This window comes from Epinephelus lanceolatus, chromosome 17, assembly GCF_041903045.1.
Source record: "Epinephelus lanceolatus isolate andai-2023 chromosome 17, ASM4190304v1, whole genome shotgun sequence".
Taxonomy (NCBI): Eukaryota; Metazoa; Chordata; class Actinopteri; order Perciformes; family Serranidae; genus Epinephelus; species Epinephelus lanceolatus.
The window spans coordinates 26,127,379-26,149,523 of NC_135750.1; the positions used below are offsets into that span (position 1 = coordinate 26,127,379).

The 22,145-nt window shown below is 42.3% G+C and overlaps 1 protein-coding gene across 1 annotated transcript in view; it reads right to left on the reverse strand.

Moving 5' to 3' along the window:
• Positions 1-20,378, reverse strand: part of kcnk12 (potassium channel, subfamily K, member 12) — a 30,025-nt gene extending 9,647 nt beyond the window's left edge. The window contains exon 1 of the mRNA XM_033612601.2: positions 19,122-20,378. Coding sequence (XP_033468492.1) covers positions 19,122-19,461 — 340 coding nt within the window. The 5' untranslated portion in view covers positions 19,462-20,378. The remainder of the gene's footprint in view (positions 1-19,121) is intronic.
• Positions 20,379-22,145: the final 1,767 nt, after the last annotated feature.

The following is a 22,145-nucleotide window of genomic DNA, read 5'->3' on the forward strand; positions in this document are numbered from 1 at the left end:
TGGTATATTTGTCAACAAATAAAATCGTGCTGAAAGATCAACCAGTTCACTTCCAGGCCAAGGTTAATTGATTTTTCCATCATGGCTATCCTCCATTTCAGTCTTCTCGGAGCATTAGGGCAGCGCCTTTCCCCCTTTTTCACCAAACCGTCTATAACCATCCTTGTCGGGTAATAAATGACAACAAAATCTAGATGATACTTCCTTTATGATACTCAAAATGGCTTTTTTGACCTTATCTGTCGCCCTGAAACCACTCTCCCGTGGGTTTGCTGTTGACACGCCGGGTCATTTAGATCAGCGCTGATTGATACAGATTGCTTCATAGAGACAAGAGGGGATACATCCCCCACGTGTGCACACATGTACACACACCTTATGGCCTTGCGCATGCACAGGTAGACTTGTGTAGGTTTTATATATTACACCAGACGTTGAATTATCCGGTTTTGTAAAGGATAGTGACAAAGTTCAGTAACAGACACCGAGGGACGCTTGGATGGCAGGAAAGAGAGGGGCAGTGATTATCCAAATTAAGCCCTTCAGTGGAATCCTATTTCAGTGTTTCATGGTTAATTAATTAGCAGCTCAAGTCTTTTTAACCCAACTGAATAACAGGGAAAACAGATTATATCTTCTCAGTGTGCACAGAGACAGTCTTCCGCACCGTCTCTCATTACCAAGTAAATTACCTAAGAGAGGAAAAGGCACCAGGCATCGATTCAGTGTAGCATTTCAGAGCCATTACTCCAGACTACTGTGTCAGGACACATTAGGGAAAACAGAACAATAATAGAAAGCAAAGGACAAGCAAGCTAAAACTAAACACTGTGTGACTTTACACACAGAGACTTCAGAATCTAAAACTCTTAATTGTTACGAAGCCTCCAGTCTAGACCAATGATCCTGCCGCTGACCTCGGTGAACGCTATAATGTTTCCACTGTGTCGAAGCCATGAAGAGCCATTTAATTCAGGAGAACTTGATAAGCCAGAAAATCATATGTGTGCTAATCCAATTAAATCAGAGCCCTGGGAGAATATTTATTCATTAGCATTAAATACAGTATGCTAAACTCAACATAGAAAATGATGTTATGCACTAATGGCTAATGATGCTTGCACTCATAATCACACACTAGAGATTCAATCAGAAGGAACGTGATGGAAATGGTGCCATTAGTATCCATTAATTACCACTTGTCAGTTTTAAGAGAAGAAGAAGAAGATGCTCTAATGGTTATCAGCCTGCAGGGAGATAAAAATGGGGGGTTAGATGAAAATAGATTGTTGCTGATCTCCGGCGATGTCAGGGCTAAGGTCAGCTTTTATCACCAGCGGTCAAGTTTAAACCACATGCACTCAGCAGTAATCACAGAGTTGACACAGTTTAGAGCCAGCAGCTCTCATTACAGTCCGATGGCAAATTACAATGGGCCATTAAGTTGTGTAGTAAAGTCGGGACCTAAACAAATAGTACAAATTACCGAGAGCGTTGCTAATACAAGTATTGATGGACTCTGCATTTCATTTGCTCCACTCAGTCGACCGCTCGCCTCTAAACCGTAATCAATCATCAGATTTTACGCCAAAGAGCCACTCTGAGTGAAAGAGACCTGTTCGGAGTCTGCAACACTCAGCAGGTATTTCTTTATCTCAAGAGTATGCAGCACAAAGGAGTTAACAGCAGCTATTTAATCCAAACCTATAAAGTGCGCTGTTTAAACTCTCCTCGCCTGGTGGAGTGACATTTCCTTTGGCGAGATATATTGAATTGTGCTATTTTATAGCAGTCTGTGCATGAAAACAATGAGGCAGTGGAAATGATTCCCAATAAGCATATAAACATCACAAGAGAGCTATGGTCACAGATGTCATAAGTGGAGTGGATAAGGCTGGTAGTATTCAGCCCAATCACCATAATACATGTTGGTGTTGTGTTGTTTGTGTCATACAAGAGGATGTGCTGAAACTTTTTTTCGGTTTTCAAGTTAATGTTGTGACAACACTGCACTTAACATGTGGTTATGATTAGGCACAAAAAGCACTTGGTTAGGATTCAGAAAACTGTTTTGGCTTGAAATACCCTGTTTGGTCACTGCAAACACAGCTGTCCCAAACTCTCTTCAAAACATATCACGGTTTTGTTACTCTCGAACGGTGTCCTGCTGCCCTCACCTCATGCCATCCACCATCCCCTTCTCATCCTGGTGAGAAACCCTGTCATTGTGAAATGTACGAATGTAAAATAACTGTGGTTTGTAGAAACGCACAATGCAGCACACAGTTTTATCCTGGCGACTGAGCTGCATCATTCAAGTTTTTTGTTTTTGTCAACAAATCCTCTGACAAGATGAATTTACTCCAGGAGTTGCTGGAGACCAAAACAGAGCTAAAAGAGAGTGGATTTTGGACACAGTCACCAGGTGGAAGTGAATCAGTATGTTAACAGTTAAATTATAATGTTGCCCTGTGTCTGCTGGATTTGTAAATAAGCAACAGTTTTGCTAAAAAGTTCACTACATTAACTAAATAAGTGATAATATCTCAGTGTTTCTGCTGCCCCAAAGTGGTAAAAAAAAATCTGTCACAAGTTTGATCTTTTGAAAAAGCTAAATAATTTGCTAAAACAGCAGGAAACACTAGCTTTTTATAGGAAATGTTGCTTAAACAAGAGACATTTTTGCTGCATTTTTGCACCAAACATTTGCTATTAAATTTGTTTCCCACTGTTTTTTTTTGCTTAAAAATATTCTAACTTTATATTTGTGACAGATTTTTTTAGTGAATATTTAGGGTAACAGGACAGTGTATATGTCACACAGCGCAGCACCACTGTCTTTGCTAGTTTCAGACCAATGCAGTTGTCATTTTCACGACCAGCACCCACACTGTGTCAGCAGCAAATGTACATGCACCCATCTGTGTGCCCATGGGTGGGTAGGTTTTAAAAATAAGGTGTGGCCAGGTGCATTGTTGGCACATTGCTATTTGGAGGCAGCAGAGAGCAATTGTATTATTGACCAAGGTTCATAACACATGTACAATCTGCTTGTTACACACACAGGGGTTAGGTTGTGGATGAGTGCAATAATTCATCATCACTGAGGAAAATATTAATTTCACCCTCTAAAATGTGAACAAAGCAGAGCTGCAGAGCTGCAGCGCAGCAGTGGACAGCTGCTCTGCAGCAGACTCCCCATTAACACAGGCACTGAAGAGCAGCGTAACTTCATTGATTATCTCAGGAGCTAAAAGTTTAGTTCTGTTTCCTCTGTCGAGTTCATAACTACAGTTTTTAATTTTGCTGCTTAAATGTCCCATGATATTTGCTGCAGTGACATTACTGCTCTTATTGCGTTAACTCTCAGCAGAAAACCGGTCGCCTCTCCAATTTGCCAAATCCACCATGACAATAGCAGCGTGCTATAGGTGCAGGTGCGCTTTTGGCTTTCAATTCATGTTATACCCAAAACACACCTATGATTAATTAAGGAACCAAATATAAATCCTCATTGCCCCTTGTGCTTTACTTTGCACCCAGATGATGTGCATTATGTGCATTACGTAAGTGGTTGGATACGTCCTAAATGCACTGGTGCCATGTGCAGATCATGCACTATAGACTGTTTAAACAGGGCCCATGTTTATCTTAATGAAGGAACATGTCACCCAGTGCAACAGCGTGGCTCACTGATGTGTTTTTAATAGTTTCTGTACAATAATGGAGCTCTATAGCACAGAGGAATAAGGCTGTTGGTCTTTATATTTGTTGACCTTAAGAAAAATATATATATATCAGCAGACCTTATTCTTATGCACATCATTTCTAAAAGGAAACATTTGTCAACTGCGTGACTGGCAGATAGGATACATTATTTAATCATTATTTAAAAAGAAAATACAGATGAAAAGAATCTATTTCAAACGTGTTATGTCTTGTCAAACTATTGAAGCTTTCACAGAGCTCACCTTGGACCTGGTGGCAAAGCTGCATGGACACCTTTTATGAAACGAAGTATCCCGAAAAAGACATATTGATTCACTTTCCTGGAAAATAGCCTCACAAGGCCACGCATCACAAAGCCGAGCACATTTCAGTCTCACGCTGAAGAAATCTGCTTTTAGGGTGAGTGAGTTCAACTGATAATTGTGGGAGTATAAGGACAGTCAGCACTAATCTACAAGAGCAAAAGAATACAGCAGGGGAGCCAGTTTGAATGGGTCAAAGCTCCTAATGGATACCCACGTGAGAATAAAGGCTAACTCAGTCATGTTTTCGTCTTTGGATGAAGGACATGTGCTGTACATTCATTGAATCTGAAGGTCACTGTGTGTCACTGAGGACAACGCACCCCCCCCCCCCCAAAACACACACACATACATCTCCCAGAGAGCCTGAAAAATGAACCCAAAGATTCATTATAACTGTTTTGCAAACCAGAAATCAAACCTTGACCTCCTTTTCCCTCTTCATGTCCCCAATTAACGAGCTTAAAAGCAAGCTCCCAGTCAAACCAACTGTGTCCCACTAGTGGGATTACTCTTAAATTGGCCTGATAGGAGCGGCAGCAGAAAACGCCACGTCCCTCTGATGACTCTGTTTCTGTGACGAACAGGAAATCATTTGTCATGGGGTGGCATGGCGGGGGGCTGCGGAGAGGACAGAGGGCTGAGGAAGCAGCAACGTGGCCAGATCTGACACATCATCACCAAACCATCTGCTGAGGATCTGCCAGGGTTACTGGCAGACTGGATAATAATAGGAACATTCACACTATGTTGTCAGGTTTACAAAAAGCAGATGATAGAATAGGTCACATACATCATTGAGATGCAGCTTTATTGTTGAGTCTGTGCGCTGCATGCACAAGTTAAATCAAGGCCACAGTCATATTAATAAAACACCCAGAGCCTACACATGCAACAATATCTCTATTGTGCCGTGAAACTAAACAATGTGGCTTTGAATTTCACACCCAGCTCACCCACACACAATATAGGCGATGCATTAATGGTCTCTGTTCTGCATGTCAAAGCATTGATAAGTGTTTTGTGTTACACATGGCTGCGCAGTAATTAGAAACAGACTGAGGTTATCGACACACTGTTAGAAGCAATGAGATAATATCTACAGAAAAAAAACACAAACCGTTTGAATAAAACACAACTTGCATTCCTTCTTTTTCTGATCTTGTGATTTGTTTAGCCTCTCCGTACCTGCATCGAGTCGAGTGTTTTAAATTGTATCTTGGTACTTAATTCACTGGCAAAGAGAGCAGGGAGGATTGATGACTCCGCCACTGTCTGTATTGATTTATTGTCAAAAAAATATGCTGCATTGTCTCTGGATCTGTGCCAAGACTTATTTGGGGGTTTTTTTTCTTCATTTTTCGATCTGTTTTTCATCTTCACAGGATTTTAAAAGACCTGAAAAGACCACTGTTATGCAGTTAGGGAAGCAGCACTTCCATAAGCACTTACATAAGCGAAATTAAAATTCAGATTCACGTGGCTTTGTCGTCCATGTCTGCAAACGGTAACAGATTTTGTCCTTTCATGTGACTGAGGAGTCACTCTCTCATCAGATTAATAGCTTCTCCCTGAATGATCTAAAGGGTGCATGTCCTTGTGTTTCCGACTATCTTGTACTGTATGTGCAGTCAATGTTTGAGTAAAAGCTTAGCTGCATGAAGCCCTCTTGTATTATTACCCAAAGTAAACACACCTGTCCAGGTGGAGCTTTTGAAACACTATCACCCTCAGATCAGTGTGATAAGCCCAAAAGGTTCAGCATATTAGGTAATATAGATCTGATGTTCAGACAGTATCATTGTAATGTTACATTAAAGGTCCAGTGTGTAGGATTTAGGGGGATAAATTGACAGAAATGGAATATAATGAGTATGTTTTCTTGAATGTATAATCAAAAAGGAGTCCTTGTATTTTCGTTACATCAGAATAATTTGTTTATATTAACACAAGGAGCAGGTCCTCGTGTATGAAGATTGCCATGTTGCACTGCTGTGTTTCTACATGGCGTAACCCAGAATGGACAAACTGAACACTGGCTCCTGATAGGGTAATTTGCGTTCAAAGCCCCCCCCCAAAGGTTAGCACACATTAGCAATGCTAGGCTAGCAGCCCATTTTTATCATGCCCAACAGCACCGGAGAAACACTGATTGGGAACATAAAGCTGCTGTAGTCAGTAGTCTTACCAGTTTTAATCACCTGAGGTCTCATTCATAAAACAGTGTGTTGGATCCATAATAATGTACTAATGTACATACATACGAACAAAAGCCAAAAAGGGCATGCACCAAAAAATAGCTCTACAATCTACAATCAAGCTTCCAACTCACCATCTGTGTCACCACTGTCATGTTGTGGACTTTCTGGGACGCCGTGTCAAGTTATGCCCGTTACATGCATTGTCTTCTTTCAAAATACACTTCGGTTTTCACAGGAAATTTACCATTTACATACAGTCTCTTTCAAAATAAACGCACTATGTCAGTACAACAGCCCAAATTGACATTTTCTTTCCTCCAACAACTAACGTACGTGGTTGGGTTTAGGAAAAAAGAACAGGGTTTGGCTGTAGAATCTTACGGGACATGAACAACACTCTCCCAGTTGAAAGTCGGTGGTTGTTGGACCCGCCTTAACTTCCATTCTTGTCCCACCACGTTTCCCCCTGACACCGCAGAGCACCCGTAAACTTTAACAGCGACCAGCTGCATATCATGCTGACGTTAAAGGATGGCTTTTTCGTCAGTGTCTGATGGTGCAAGTGACCACCCAAGTGCTGGATTTGACGACTTCGGATTGAGACCGGGTTGTTTGTGCGTACGCAATGTTGAGACCCCTGGTCCGTCTGTTTTGGAGAGGAAGAAATGTCCCCAGATAATTCGGCTCCAAACCTCCTGAGCAATGAACACTTAAGTAATTCTAACTGAGAGAAGTTTCAGCTGGTTGCAAACTGCAGTCTCCACCACTAGATGCCAATAAATCACCCTAAATCTCACACACTGTTCCCTTAAAAGAACTGTATGTGTTCAGATTTTTTAGCCACCACATGAAAACAGTGGAATCAGATGCCAGCAGGAAATGAATGCTTGAGGCCCAGCCAATAATTCAATATAATGGTTTTTCATTACTGATAATGTGAGAGCACAAGTCCCTGAAATTTAAGGCTGGGCAAAAACCTGATTCCTGTCAGGGACTGCTAAGTTAGTGACAGCTGCAATAATGATCCTGGATCACACCAGACAAACCACAGCAAGCTGCCTCGGAGAAATGAAGAGGCAATGCTCTGTTGCTCACAATTAAATTATATTTTACTTTCTATTAACTGAATCTGCCCACTATGAGTTTGAGGCTCTGCCAGAGGCTGCCAGCCTGGAGGTAGCTGAGTAATTTGTGAATGCTGGCATGACGACAAAATATATGCATTTCAACACTTTCAGCTCTCGTGTGATCCTGGTGTTTTCCAAGGATAATAATTATTTAATAATCCAAATGTATGCCAAATTAATGTGGATACAGGCTGTTAGAGATGTAGGTCTGTTACTTGAATGATTTAAATTCTTGTGCTGGCTGAAATCCAGCTGATCTGCTCAGAGGCCGGTGTGGATTCACCGAGAATCTCACACAGTTTTGCTGAAATAAAGGAAAGGATCAGGAGTGTTGTTTCCTCTAATCCAAACAGACTGGTGTATAAAAAATTCAACATGAGTGGCCGACACTGCATCTACTTTCCAATTTTCAACGAGCTCTCGTGTTTGAGTTTCCTGTCATTCCTCTCGAAGGCAGATGTGTAACATGCAACAGCCAATAGACTCCCGCTAGCGTGCCACCCAGGATGCCATGCATGTCATCTTGTAATCTAACATTTTGATCAACCGTCTGACTGATGCAAGGTCATGCTCAAAAGTCATGCATGCCTCCTCGTTTTCTCGTGTGTTATGCCGTCATTGTGTTCTGTGTAGAGGTCTGGACTGAGGCTCAAAGGAATGAGGATTGAATCTGATGTGACAGAATGTTAATTCATCTCAAACCTTTTGTGCTCATTTTTCGGTTCATACTTGCATTTCGGGTTTATACTAAAACATGCCTACATGCTTTAATAAAACTATATTTTCATCAGGCTGTCTGTGCTTGAATACCTATTCAACTATGTCCTGTCTCTTTAAGCCTACCTCCTGAAAATGCCCAGTCTGCTCTAATTGGTCAGCATTTACATGTCTTATGATTTTAGTGTCTCTGCCTAGGTTGTTTAAAGAGAATTGGACACAGCGTTGGAGGTAAGGACACGTTCATCCCTATGAAAGCTGCTCAGTGGCGCGTAAAGCCAAAAAAAAATTGACTTCCCAGGTTTAAAATGACCCAGTTCTGCCACATTGTTAGGCCCATCAGAGACTAACTTCCAGTTTAGCCCTCTGCTAACTTGAATGGGGATAAAATGATTTAATGGTGTGGCTCCTCTAGACTTTTGAAATGTTATCAGACCAAATGGATCAAATCCTGGGAGTGAAATGAATCATTTCATGGAGTTTGTGACACTCAAAAAAAATTATTTACAGACTTCTTCACAATGTAAGGGTGCTTTCACACCAGCCCTGTTTGGTTCAGTTCAATTGAACTCAAGTTTGTTTCCCCCCTAAGTGCGGTTCATTTGGGCAGTTGTGAACACGGCAATCGCACTAGGGTGCGCACCAAAATAACCAGACTGTGGCCTTCTTGAAGAGGTGGTCTCTGTCAGATTACAAACAAACTCTGGTGCTGTTCGTTTGTGCTGAGAACGTGTTCCAAACTCGATCTGAACTAAATTACGCATTGTTTGGCTTAAGCATGATCATGTTACAGTCCTGGAGGATTATTAATGTGCATCGAAACATTGTTTTCTAGTCGGAGCCGCGCCTCGTTTTCAAACTGTATGGTTTGACTAAAATGAACAAAGCAAGCAATATTGTCCACGATGACCAGCGCTAAAATCAACCTGCATAGTTGTCCCTCCATTGTGACATTAGAAAGTGTTGCATTTCTCTTGCAAGTGTACTCTTCTTCAACGTCTTGTTTACTTCCAGGATTTTTCTTGCATGGAAACTCTGACCAATCAAGAGCAGTTTCCTCACGCAAGGCATTTGATCTGGTCCACTTGTAAATGCTGCTGTGAGAGCACGAACCAACTCTAGGCAATTATGCAACTTTGTACGAAAAGTAGTCCCTGATTCGGAACAAAGCGAACTCTAGGTCTGAGAGCAGCCTAAGTTAATGGGAAAAAAAGCTTTTTGGGCCCAATGGCATCAGGTGATGGACCTGGAAGATGTAGTCACACAGTTTGGCCATTATGTCAAAATGGCTTCAAAGTCTGCTGCTGTTCCTGGGGGCCTGGTCTCTACACCGTCATTGTAGCCGTGGAACTGAGTACAATGGAGTATAGCCAAACTTTCTGCTGTGAATAAATCATAGATAGATAAATCAAAATCTTGACAACTGGACATGTTCCAGCAGGAATATGACCTGAAATCAGGGAGAAGTTAACATTGGCAACCAAGAGCGTTTTTTTCCCTGACGTTAGCATGTAGCTGCATGTAGCATTGTAGGCTACGTTATGTAAACACTTGCAGTAGCATGCCTGGAGCAGATGACCATATAAAGAAATCCATCAACAGCTGAAACCAACTTGTCTCAAAAGTTAACACAGATTACTTTTGAATGATTTTATCTCATTTCTTGAAACTTTGGGCACATTTAATATGAAAATCCATCTTTGCAACATTATACAGTATATAAGACAGAAAATAAGGGAAAGCATAAAAGGTACCATTTAAATATTTTGCAATGTACTATTTCAGCATGCTGGTTGCATTTGCGCAGTTTTAAGATACAAAAGTGCAGCATGTCCTCCTGTGTCTCTCTGCTCTCACACAAGCAGCCCCTCCTTCACACAAAGAGACAAATGGACAGCTGCCAAATCACACTGTTTGCCAACTTGCTGTTAGCTTATTAACATTGATAACTATTTATACACATGACCCCAAGATGCAGATAAACGTTCTGCTGGTGGAATCTGCTATGCAGGCTTTCTGCAACATGGCGACACTTTTTACTTTCACTGCATCAAAGGTTGCCGACCAATCTAAAAGTTTCAAGAGGGGGACTTTTCTGCTTATGGGGGAAAGTTGAAACTCTCATAGCTGCAAGTCAGCATTGACGTCAGCACCGGTGCAAATTGGGTTGTCGGAGAAACTGATGATAATCAAAATATAACACCAGAATATAATTTAAAATGGCTGTTGAAATTAGCCCTGATAGGAAGCAGGTCACAAGACTGCAGAGTGCAAAGAGCACACAGAGTTTATTCTTTCCTTGCCTTGGCCGGTGCAAAGAGCAGAATCAGTGAAATGTTAATCAGTTTGAGGAGGAGGAGGAAGCCCAGCAAATCTGCTGTGTCCTCTAAAATGATCTTGGTATCAGTTGGCCATGATGATTTCAGTCTGAGTTACTGTAGGCGAATGCGCGCCTGAGCGAGTCAGGGCAGATTTATGACCCGCTGTGACAGAGCGCAGAGGTGTGCACAGCCATCCTGTACAACAGCAGTTAAGTAAGATGGGGATTTATTGAAGCCAGTGCTTCTCAGCAGGTTGGCCCTCTATACACACACACACATGCACACATGACATACACACATTTCCACTCCACATCAGGAAGCACCCATTGAGGAGAGGAAGTGGGAGGAATGGTGGTAATTTCTCCGACTCTAATATCAAGCTCTTTGAGTGGGTGATTGTCAATTTAACAGTTATTATTATTTTTTTGATTTGTCCATTTATCAGTTTGCCTCAATTTTCTCAGCAATAAGTCTGTTTGTTTTATGTATTTATTTTTCTGTTTTCTAGGGAGGGAAATGTTGCTTGTTTGGTCGGTCAGTCCACCACTGTGGTCCAGGTTGATATTTCAAGAACTATTGGATGGATTGCCTTGGAATTATCTACAGGCATTTATGGTTCCAAGATTATGTAACCTAATGACTTGAGGGAATGGGGAGAACTACGATGGCTGGCATGAAATCACTGGAGCCTATCCCAGCTGACACTGGGCGAGAGGCAGGCCCTGGACAGGTCACCAGACTATTGCAGAGCTGACACATAGAGACAGAATCACCAATTAACCTAACCTGAATGTGTTTGGATTGTGGGAGGAGAAGTACCCGGAGAAAACCCACACTGACACAGAACATGCAAACCCGTACAGAAGGGCTCCCCCACCCTGGGTTCGAACCCCCGGCCTATAACATCTATAACATTTTTAAACAGATATCTGCATATGATTGCAAATAAATGAAAAAAGAAAAGCTAAAACACCTTTAGACAGTAGCTGTGTGGATCTTAGATTGCATTTCAGCCAATACATTCCACTTCTTTTGCTCTCCACATGGACCTATAAGCAACCAAAGCCAGCTCAAACATGATTGGTCAATACCACTTGGACTACAAATGGAAACCAGAACACTTCAAATACCAAAATCTTGTCCGTTTACCTACTGATTCTGCATTCATGTGCGCAGATCCGTTAATAGAGATTAATTGCACAGCACTTCAATTAATTAAGACACAGCTCTCTGGACCTTCTATGCAGCAGTGGTGCAATCGAGCTCCACTTCCTCACTGGGGACACAATTTTTGTGTCTGGACTGCACGCAGTCTAAAAAGACTCCCAGTGCCTTTCATGTGACTGGAGGCCCTCTGTTTTCCATTTTTACCAGTGACATTTCCTCTGAGTCTGTGATTTCACAGAGCAGCCTGGGAGATCTGAAGAGAAGAGACAGAAAAAAAGATGGCAGCAGAGACAAGGTACAGAATAAAGAGTCGTACTGACCGGCTTCTAGTGGTTCTGTACAATGGACTGTAAAGTGATCTCCATCTCATTATGTAATGCACTGCTTGTATAATATGAGAAGACTCTTTTGTAACACACTCTCAGTGTTGTCCCACAGAAACTCACTGCATGAAGAGATCAAAATGACTGAATGAACCAATCTAAATAAGAGAGTGTGCTGTAGTTCTGAACACAGGAGCAAAGTAGTTAGATTTGAGATAGATGTTAGACAGAAGTCCAGACTGTCTGGGACAGTCTAGCAACAATGCCAAAGTGAGAGACAGACGGCAAGAACAAACAACGCTGTGCACCGATGAATCTGCTTTCACAGACTGAAAACCTTTCCCACCCACCTCCTGTAAACGCACTCATAACATACACCGACAGTAACGACAACACAGATGGTTTTGTCCCAGCGAGGCGGCACCGAGCGGTTAATCTAAATATGAACACGACATCAAAGCAAAAACACAGCCTGCCTTCAGGAATCCACGGAGTCTATCATGTGACATTTCAAACTGCTTAAATGCCAAATGCATGCTCAGCCAGTCTGAGGTGACATTGTCTTGTAACCTCAGAGACTCGTGAGTTATACGGCGCAAATTTGGTTTGCAGTTTCATCCCAGATACATGGGCCCTGGTCAGACAAGCGTGTAATAGTTGCACAGACCGCACAAGTGTTCCTCACTGCTGAGATTGGACTGCCTAATCAGCACTTTTTAAATTGGCACAAGAAGACGAGGAAGATGACACAAGGAAGATAACACACACTAAACCGTTAGGCCTGATTGTTTACTCACCCTGCACAATGAGGGAGAGGACAATAATTGTAATATTTATAAATCTTTCCTTGTGATCGTGACATAATAAGCTTGTAGTTTTCTTCAGTTAACAAAATTTTAATTTCTTTATCGCAGCATACTTGCTTCAGGAACTGAATATAATGTCATAACGAGTTAATGTGTCTCCAATAATTACATTTTGATTACAGCAAATGATTTTTAGGTTGAGAGAACAAGATAATATTTTTTGTAATATAATGAGAATACAAAACCTAATAAATATCCTCTCTGGAGCTCTGTAGTGGAGGTCAGATCTAGTGTTCATTTACAGGACTCTGTAGTCTGCTGGACATGTAACATCTGTGGTGTTGAGATTCACAATACTTGGCAGGATGGTGAGAGACATTGATTTGCCTGAGGTGGGAGCTATAAAATAAAATCAAATTTCGCACATAAACTTGATATCCCCAACACAGCTGGGCAGCTCTGCAAAGTTATGCATTTTGGCACCGTGTCCTGGGTTTACAGCAAACTGTGGACTGACTGTATATCATATTTTAACTCAAAAGTGCTGTCTCTGACACCACCGGCACAGATTTGGTGAAACCTGAAGGGTAGCTACAGTCTTGCACTGTGGTCTAAGGTCATAAATGGTATATATGTTAGCTTGATGAGGGTGCTATGATCAAATGTCAAACTACTATTTGACAGACTCACTCCTACAAGCTGAGTCCATTTACTACAGAACTGAGTGGACAAATCCAGCTACAGTAAGTGAGCCCTGCCACACATGCTACTCTACTGTTTATGATGTTAATAATGTTCATGCATTATAATGTGTCAGAGTCCACCTGTGAGCAACAGAGCAGGCTGTAAACATTCACATAGTATCACTATGTAAAGTTGAAACGGCTTCCAGTATGCTGATTTATAAATCCAGCAGATATGAACCAGTACGGGGCGTCCAGTAGCTCAGTAGGTAGGGTTGGTGCCCCATGCACAAAGGCAGTGTCACTGCCGCAGTGGCCAGGGGTTTGATTTCAGCTTGCGGCCCTTTGCTGCATATCGTGCCCTTTCTCTCTCCCCCTTTCACATTTCAAAACTGTACTTTCATAAAAGGCAAGAAAGCACCAAAACATAATCTTAAAAAGAAAAACAGACATAAGCATTAATTGCAAACTGGGTTTTCAGGTGACCTACCAAGTTTAAAGGTCCAGTGTGAAGGATTCAGCGGCATCTACTGGCAGAAAAGGTATATGGTATTCACAACAATGTTTCCACTGATTTATAATCACCTGAAAGTAAGATTCATTCTGTTTTTGTTACCTCAGAATGAGCTGTTTATATCTACATACAGAGTGGGCCCTCTTCCACGGAGTCCGCCATGTTGCTTGTGCAGTAGCCAAGAAAGGATAAACAAATCGTTGGTTCTACAGAGGTCCATTTGCATTTTTGTGTCGGCCATTATTGTTCTCCTTCACGCTTGGCAAATGGGGAAATATTCATGTCTGCAACCTCAGCATTAAATGCCACTAAATCCTATACACTGGACCTTTAAGCTGAATATTCAGTCTCCATTTGGCTCTTTTTTGGTCTCCACCAAGTCCTGAGCTCTTTAGCTGTTAAATGCTTCAATATATTCACCATCTAGTCCCTAACTTTTTCTATTTACTGTTTGGTGGCAGGCATGGAGTGAACAATGTTGCCTAAAACAGCGGGCTGCTGTGAAAACAACATTTATGAGCATCATGACAGTGAACCAAAGTCAAGTTGTGGTATGTAAAACCAAAACAATGAGCTGAAAGGTGCTAAAATGCTCTGTAGAGCTGAATGGAACTGCAGATTTAGGTGACTGTTCTTTGTGGGTTCGTCACTACAAGCAAATCCTTTTACACCACACAGTCAATTGATCCATTGTTAATGTGGAAATGTTGATTAGTGCAGCTTTAAGTTAACTTTTGAGAGCCGTTTCCAATGCAGTCTGATGTTACACTAACAACTGCAACCTAGAAAACACCACAGAGTTGTTTTAACACCTCTCTCAGTGTCAATATTTAAATTGTACATTACAGTTTAAATTAGGCCTAATAAGGATGCTATGATTTAAATATCACATTTTAATCTGGGATCATGGGCTTGTGAGGGAAAAGGCAACGCCTGTCCCAGTGTATCCTGAGGGCAGAGCGCCCTGTCATCCTGCTGCAGCACAGCTCTGGGTTTAACAGGATTTTATCTTCTCTTAACTCCTCTGACATTTACCCTCATTTCGCAAGTTGTGGACTGCAAGGAGGTTAAATCAGGCCTCATTTAAAGGACAAACTGCATCAGGGCTTGTATTGTGCAGTTGGTTAAACTGTCCTATTTTGCCTTGTCTGCTTTTGTGGCTTCTCTGAGTGGGTGGATATGAGTGTGATGGAGCTAGGAACTGCAGTGGCTGCCAGGGGCAAAGAGAGGCACGACAGAGTCTATACCCAGGAATAAATAGCCCAGAAGATGATCCGAATCTGCAGCTGAATTTCATAACTGCAGAACAGCTAACTGCCCTAACCTAGCCGGCTTATCCCACTCGATCTCAACAAGTTTAAAGTCTCAGATCAGACAGGCATCGCTAAGTACACTTGATTCTCAGACAAGTATTGCCCCCCGTGAGCACTTCAAACCTGACAAAGTGTTTCTCCAAAATGTCATCATAGCAGCTCACAAGGAGACCTCCAGGCCCACAACTGGTTACAGGGAGCTGTCCTAATTGGCAGTCAGCAGCTATCAATCAGCCTTGAGGCTTATAAATAGCTTTCTTATTAATAGAAATTCTGTTTAGAGCAGACTCTTGTGCCCTCTTTAATGAGCATGCAACAGTAGAGCTGTGTCTGAAAATGTAGGACAACAACACCAGGAGTTTGATGTTGACAAAAACAAGCTCAACTTCAATCCAGTGCTTCAACAAGATGAGAGTGTACAGTCACACTGGTGCCTCTGTGAGGCTGTTCTCAGACACAGCAGTGCTTTGATGTCAACATGCTAACATTCTCACAAAGACAAAGCTAAAATGTGGATGTTTATCCAAGGATATGGCTTATAGGGACTCACAGGTGGTACTCACTCACTTGTATGCAAACTGATTGCCACACTCAAAAGCCAAAAAAGTTTTCTAGCTTTTGGACTCTGTGCAAAGACTTCACTTTGGGATGACGTTACGCAAATAAAAATTGATTTTCTAGGCTTTTTTACATTCACAAAGAGTAGTAATAGAAGTTGTTTGCAGTTCAAGGTGTCGTTTTAGCAGTTTTACAGACGTCTCTTTCAGAATGGTGAATTTTTGTGCTTTTGATTTTTTCATCTCAGCACCGTGATTGGCCGCTGGGACAGACTGGCATTTAGACTGGGTGGCAGCGCCGCTGTGTCAAAATCAGGCCAGGTGCCAGGATAGAGGGACTGAGAGGGCTGTGAAAAATTTGGAAGGGGCATTTTTTTTTTTCTTACAAAAAATAAACCGCATTGATTTAACCATGCAACAGCCACTGAAAGGCTAAACAACACTATTCTACTGTCTCATAATCAAAGCATACATTTATTAATCAGAGCATGCACAGGAGAGCATAGCGTTAGCAGAGTCCTAAATATTTTCTTAAAACTTATGAACATTCTCAGTCAAATTAAGCAGAGGGACAGGTTCAGAGACAGCTGTTTATGGTTTGTCTCTTCTCTCTCTTGTGTTGACTGTCCTTTCACTTCCCTGTTGTGCCCCTTCTGTCTGTAGATTGTTACAATGGGGAAAATGAATTTTGGCTATGTTTTAAGTTCTGTTTACAACTATGAAAAACAAGCAGGCTACAAAAAATAACTAAGTGAAATGTGCTGTCTATATCTATCACTTTCTGTTTCAGTACTACAGATAGCGCTCCACCTACAGATGCATTCCAGGTCGCTGTTCAGGGTTCTGAAGCAACAGCCAAGTGGTCACATCTATCTCAAAATCTTTGTTGTTTTTACCTCTACAGCATGAAGATTAAACAGGAGAGGCAAAAAATACAACTGATGTGGCTGACACCCCTAAAAACCCCTCATGGCTGCCAGGCCTGATCTAGATCTCCATATATATTGATTTGTTTAACAGGTAACATTTGGCTGCCATCTTAGCTTAGCATGTTAGCATGCTAACATTTGCTAATTTAGCACCAAACACAAAGCACAGCTGACGCAAATGTGGAGGTTAGTTTTGCAGATATTTGGTCATAAACCAAAGCACTGGACAAATCAATATTTTCCTCTAAATGTCACATTAATCCATCTAATAGTTGTTGGAGCATTTCAAATGTGAACCTGCTCAGAGTGCTACAGGAAAACTCATTACAATTAAACCGCTGGGCACCATGGATCAATACATACACAAGTGTTTACGTTGGAAGCTCATTCTGTGACCTCAGAATCAATATTTTCTTTTAAGCAAACATGGACATGAAGTCCTCAGAATGCTCTGAAAAAATGGATATTCAAACACCTACATTTTCATGACAAGTGGGCAACATCATTTGCTGAGGAACATCCTTTGCTATGATCAAAAGCATCAGAGCAGCCATTGAGTTAACTTTGAGATGAGATTTTTGTCAAAAAAAGTGCTTAAACTGTAAAGAATCAGTCGAAAAGCTGATTTTTCTGCATTTGTCTAGCTCATGGTTTAGAAAAATCTGCCATGTACAATTTGTGTTCTGCAGCATCTCCTGAAATTGGGAAACTACACACTAGGTGCGGTACTAATGGCCGTTGAATCTGGCCAGAACTCTTGGTAAACAAGCGCCTCAAGTGGCCAGGGCTTCACTTTCATTCTTCAAAGTGATATTGTGGAGGCACATCAAGGGGAGCAAAGTGTCACAGCTGATTTGAAGCCTCTGCCACAGCCGAGTCAGAGGCGGGAAGTGTTTGGGAGGAGTGTCTAGAGTGCACAGGGGGATGCCACTCTGATAAAGAGTTGTGTGGGGAGGCCCCCAAATCCCTTTCATATCAGTGGCTCACAAGCATGCAGAAAAAGTAGCACACAAGCCGGAGGGGTAGGGGGGCGTCGGAGATCAAAGTGAGATGGAAATCTAGACAGAAATCCATGCAAGCACATGAAAAAGACAAATACTGTGGAGAGAGACATCACCCTTTTTTCCACTTTTTTTTTGTGTTCGTCCCTAAGCAGCTGAGTCAGTTTATGTGATCCTACTTGTCGGGGGAAGACTGCGTGCTGCTGCATGACAACTGAAGCACAAAGGATTTCATCCTGCCACAGACATGTACACAAACACAGCTGCTGTGGTTCCCTCCTGTGACTGGGTGAGCTGCTTGCACGGGCTGCCTGGAAGCTTTGTGTATCTGAGTGGAAGAAGGTGGAGGAGCCAGTAAAGCTCTCATGGCAGGTCTACAGTAAATAAAGTTCTGACAGGTTTCTTGCTCATGTGGATCCAATTCTCTCTGCGCACTCATGCACAGCCATCAGTTTTCCTTATTGCTCTCCTTGCTACAGTTTTCAATTAATTGGAGGTGCCTGAGGAATCACAGTGTACATACAGTGTGTGTGCATGTGTGTGTGTGTTTATGTGTGTTGAGGGCAAGGTCAGAGATAGACAGCAGCTGTCAGCTAAAATGACTACCTAGAGTGTTTCTATTTGCTTGTTCACCCGTTCACACTCACTCACTCACTCCCTGCATGCTGTGGCTCCTCTCTACCCACCGGCGAGGGAGGGGCCGAGGGCTTGGCGGGTGTCGGAGCCATCAGCCATGCAGTGCACCACACCACTGGCCCTCAGGGTGCCCTGCGAGGGACACTTGCTCTTTTCTGACCTATTGCACGAGTAAATGTTAAATGAGGGGGAGCAGACGGGGCTTCTCATTGACATTCCTGTTGGTTTGAATGGAAATGTGACAAAAAAGAGAGAGACTGCACCCATGGGTGCTGTCCTATAGCCAGGGATGAGTGTGCCGTTCCTGGCAGGCGAGTCAGATGTCGCCCCCGTTGCCAAAGTCCCTCACAGCCAAAATGTAACACATGACTGGAAAAAAACAAAAATGTTAATCTGTTATTCTGTATGTAAGCCAGTGGAAAGAAAGCAGCCTGCAGGGATGGCAGCTCCAGTCCCTTTGACATCCAGACTGTCAGTAATGATATGATTATTTGACAAACAGACGCCATATTCATATTCTCCAACTTATTTGTCTTGAATGTGGCTTCATCAAGGCATTAGATCCCAAATTGGATCAGCATTCAGACTCCAATGCCTACTAAAAGATCTAATTATGACTGTCTTACTGGTGTGTGCTGATTACTATGCATTTGTGTTGTATTTGTGAGGGTTCATGTGGGGTTGGCTACATGGTTTTATATGGAACAAGATGTGTTTTTCAACTAGTATTTAAAGGACACCATGGCTGCAAGCAAAAGGTCAGGGATATGAGTGAATGCTGCATAGATCACCCACCTATAGTCGACACCACAGTTCCAACAAAATAAAAAGCCCCTGTAAAATCCCATCGTGGCCTCAGAGCATCAGCCCGGATCCCGGCGGCGATGGCAGCCTCGTACTCCCGCAGGAAGGAGTTGAGGTCCTGCAGGCTGATGTTGAAGGTCTCACTGAAGTTGTGGAGCGTCCCGTTCCAGCGGCCGTGAGCCCGCAGCTCCGAGGGCCTCTCTATGGCCGAGAAGACCGCAGCGCCGCACAGCAGGTACAGTATGATGAGGACGGCGAGCAGCACGAAGCGGCCGTTGTCCTCGTTGAGGTGCAGGGAGCGGCAGCCTTGCAGTCGCTGGCCAGGCATCATCCAAATTTCAGCACCACGCGCGCGTCGGACAGCGACAAGCTCCACATCGGAGACGGCATTCACTCGTCTGCAGTTGTCCTCTGGAAGTCACTGCCCTGCACTCTCACTACACTTCTATAGGCAACATTCCCTCCACTTAGCCCACCACGTTGTCCCATTGTACTTGTGAAGTGATTTTTGAGCGGAAAGGCAGAAAAACGCTCCACTTGTGGATGGGAGTCTGCAGATCCACTGGAAGAGTTCATAAGAAAAGCTGCCGGCGCATTGTTTCATGATGGATGCATTTTCTCACACAGTTGTGCCAATGCAGTTGGTTGGGAAGTGGACTGCAGCTTATAATCCAACCGGACGCGCTGAACGCTTCTTTGTGCAAATGCAAGCAGCAGTAGTAGTATCCTCTGGCTCCCCTGCACCAAAATGTTCCTCCACAAAAATGACGCTCGGGATTCTGCAAGTTAGAGATTTATGCGCCGCAGGAGAAGCCAGTTCCCGCTCTCAGATAAAGTCATCAATCTTCAGGCTTCCTTGCTGTGGAGTGGAGTGGAGCCGCAGCTCTCATGTGGACGTTAGAGTGGCACATTGCATCCTGTGATCAGTGCATATGGTGAGCTCACTCTCCGCTATACAAATCAGACACTACAGCATCCCTCTGCAGAAGAAAGCCAGCAGATTAAATGAGACATTTAATGTTGTGCAGTTGGCAGAATTAAAGGAGTATCCCGGTGCGTCCTTAATGAGGTATAGTCCTCAGATAACAGAGGATTTACATTTGCACTTGAGTGCAGCCGTGTTGCCTTGTGCCATGCGCACTGGAGATACTCCACTCACTGGAAACTGTTACTCACTTTCTGCACCGTGGGCACAAATGCAGAAAACAAAGATACACTCCTGAACTAAGCTGCTTACAAAAAAGTTTCTAAAAGCCTCAACACGGAGCCAAGGACAGTGTAGAAACACACTCCCATACAAGTAAAACCCCCGCATTCCGAATCAGCTAATTATACTTTACAGTGTTAAGAATGCCTTATGCAGGCAGAATGGGATTATATATTAATTGATTATGCATTATATATTATCATTACAAATGCATGATAATGCTGTAGCTCGCAGGTGGAGAATTTTTGTAGCATTTTATATATTGTGGGAAATTTAATAAATCTGTTCCAATGCATCTTATCTTGGGCTGCGATTATGTTTATTACGATTGATCCCACCATTTAGTTTCTCAATTAATCGATTAACCTGTTGGTCTATTAAATTTCAGGAAATAGCACAGGGGAAATAAAATAGTATTTTAAAAAATGAAAACTTCAGTTTACAGTGATGTAGAAAAAAGGGAAAGGCAATGAATCCTCGCAGTTGAGAAGCTGGATTTAGATCATGATGAGCTGGAAAATGTCAGTGAATTGATCATCAGAATAGTTGCAGGATAATTTTCATTTATCACCCATGATTCATCGACTATTTTGATCAATTTTTTTTATGAGTCAACACATCTCAGTCTGCAAAGTAACCAGTAAATACACCTGTCAAATAAATGTACTGCAGTACAAAGTACAATAAAGTTAAAAAGGTAAAGTACAGATAAATGGAAAATTACGTACCTCAAAATGTTACTCGAGTACAGTGGGGTAGACTGGGGACGGTTGCAGCAGGTGTTATTCCTCCAATCAGAAACTTGCTCAAGTCGTGGCACATGCTGCATTCACGTGCTCCTCGGATGGTCCCATTTCCCAAGTTGGAAAGAGGTTCTTTCGACCTTGGTGTGTTAATGAAATGAAGTCATACAACAACACGGTCGCCACCAAGATGTGCTTATTTTATTGCTACGAGCGTTTAAAAACAAGTTTATAACAGTTTATTGCAAAGTGATTTTGTCCCAGACTTGTTGCTGCACCAGTGCGTCCCCAAAAACTATGTGAATATTGCTTTACCTTACTGCTAATAAATAACTTTTCTAAATAATCTCGATCACTTGGGCAACAATGGTGAGGTTACAACCTGATACCATAATGCAAATTACATGTGAGCAAAAAGTGACATGCAATATGTGAATAATTAGCGTTTATTACCATTAACTGAACATTTACTTTTGTCTGCCATGTTTCTGCACGTATGACGTCAGCTCGGCAACTTGAGGCGGCATTCACACGTGATTTTTTTTTTCCAGTCGGGATCCCATTTTCCGATTCCGGTTTCAGTTTCCGGTTACACTGAACACATGCATTGCACCCAGCCCCACCCCCCAGGGAGGCAAAATACACAATCAACATCTGCTGCTGCTTTTATTGGGAAATAGACACACACACACACACACACACACACACACACACACACACACACACAGGCCTATAGTTATACTGTAATCATCCTGAATCACTGAACAAAAAAAACCAAGGAAGTCTTGCTGTATGTAAAAAAGAAAAAAAAATGCAGACAACCAAGAAAAAAAAAACTGAGGCACTCCGTCTTCAGGTAAAAATATATAAATATATATAAAGTAACTTTTATTAGAGCAAAGGCAACAAGACAGACCTACGCGTATCAACCAAAGTCTTCTTCAGGGTCTGACAAACAACTAATCAATCTCAATTATATACAGGTGAGATTGGCATTCTGTTTGACACAAATAAGTAAACAGCAGGGGGCGCCAAAGATGTAGGCAATATAGGTGTATAAAAAAA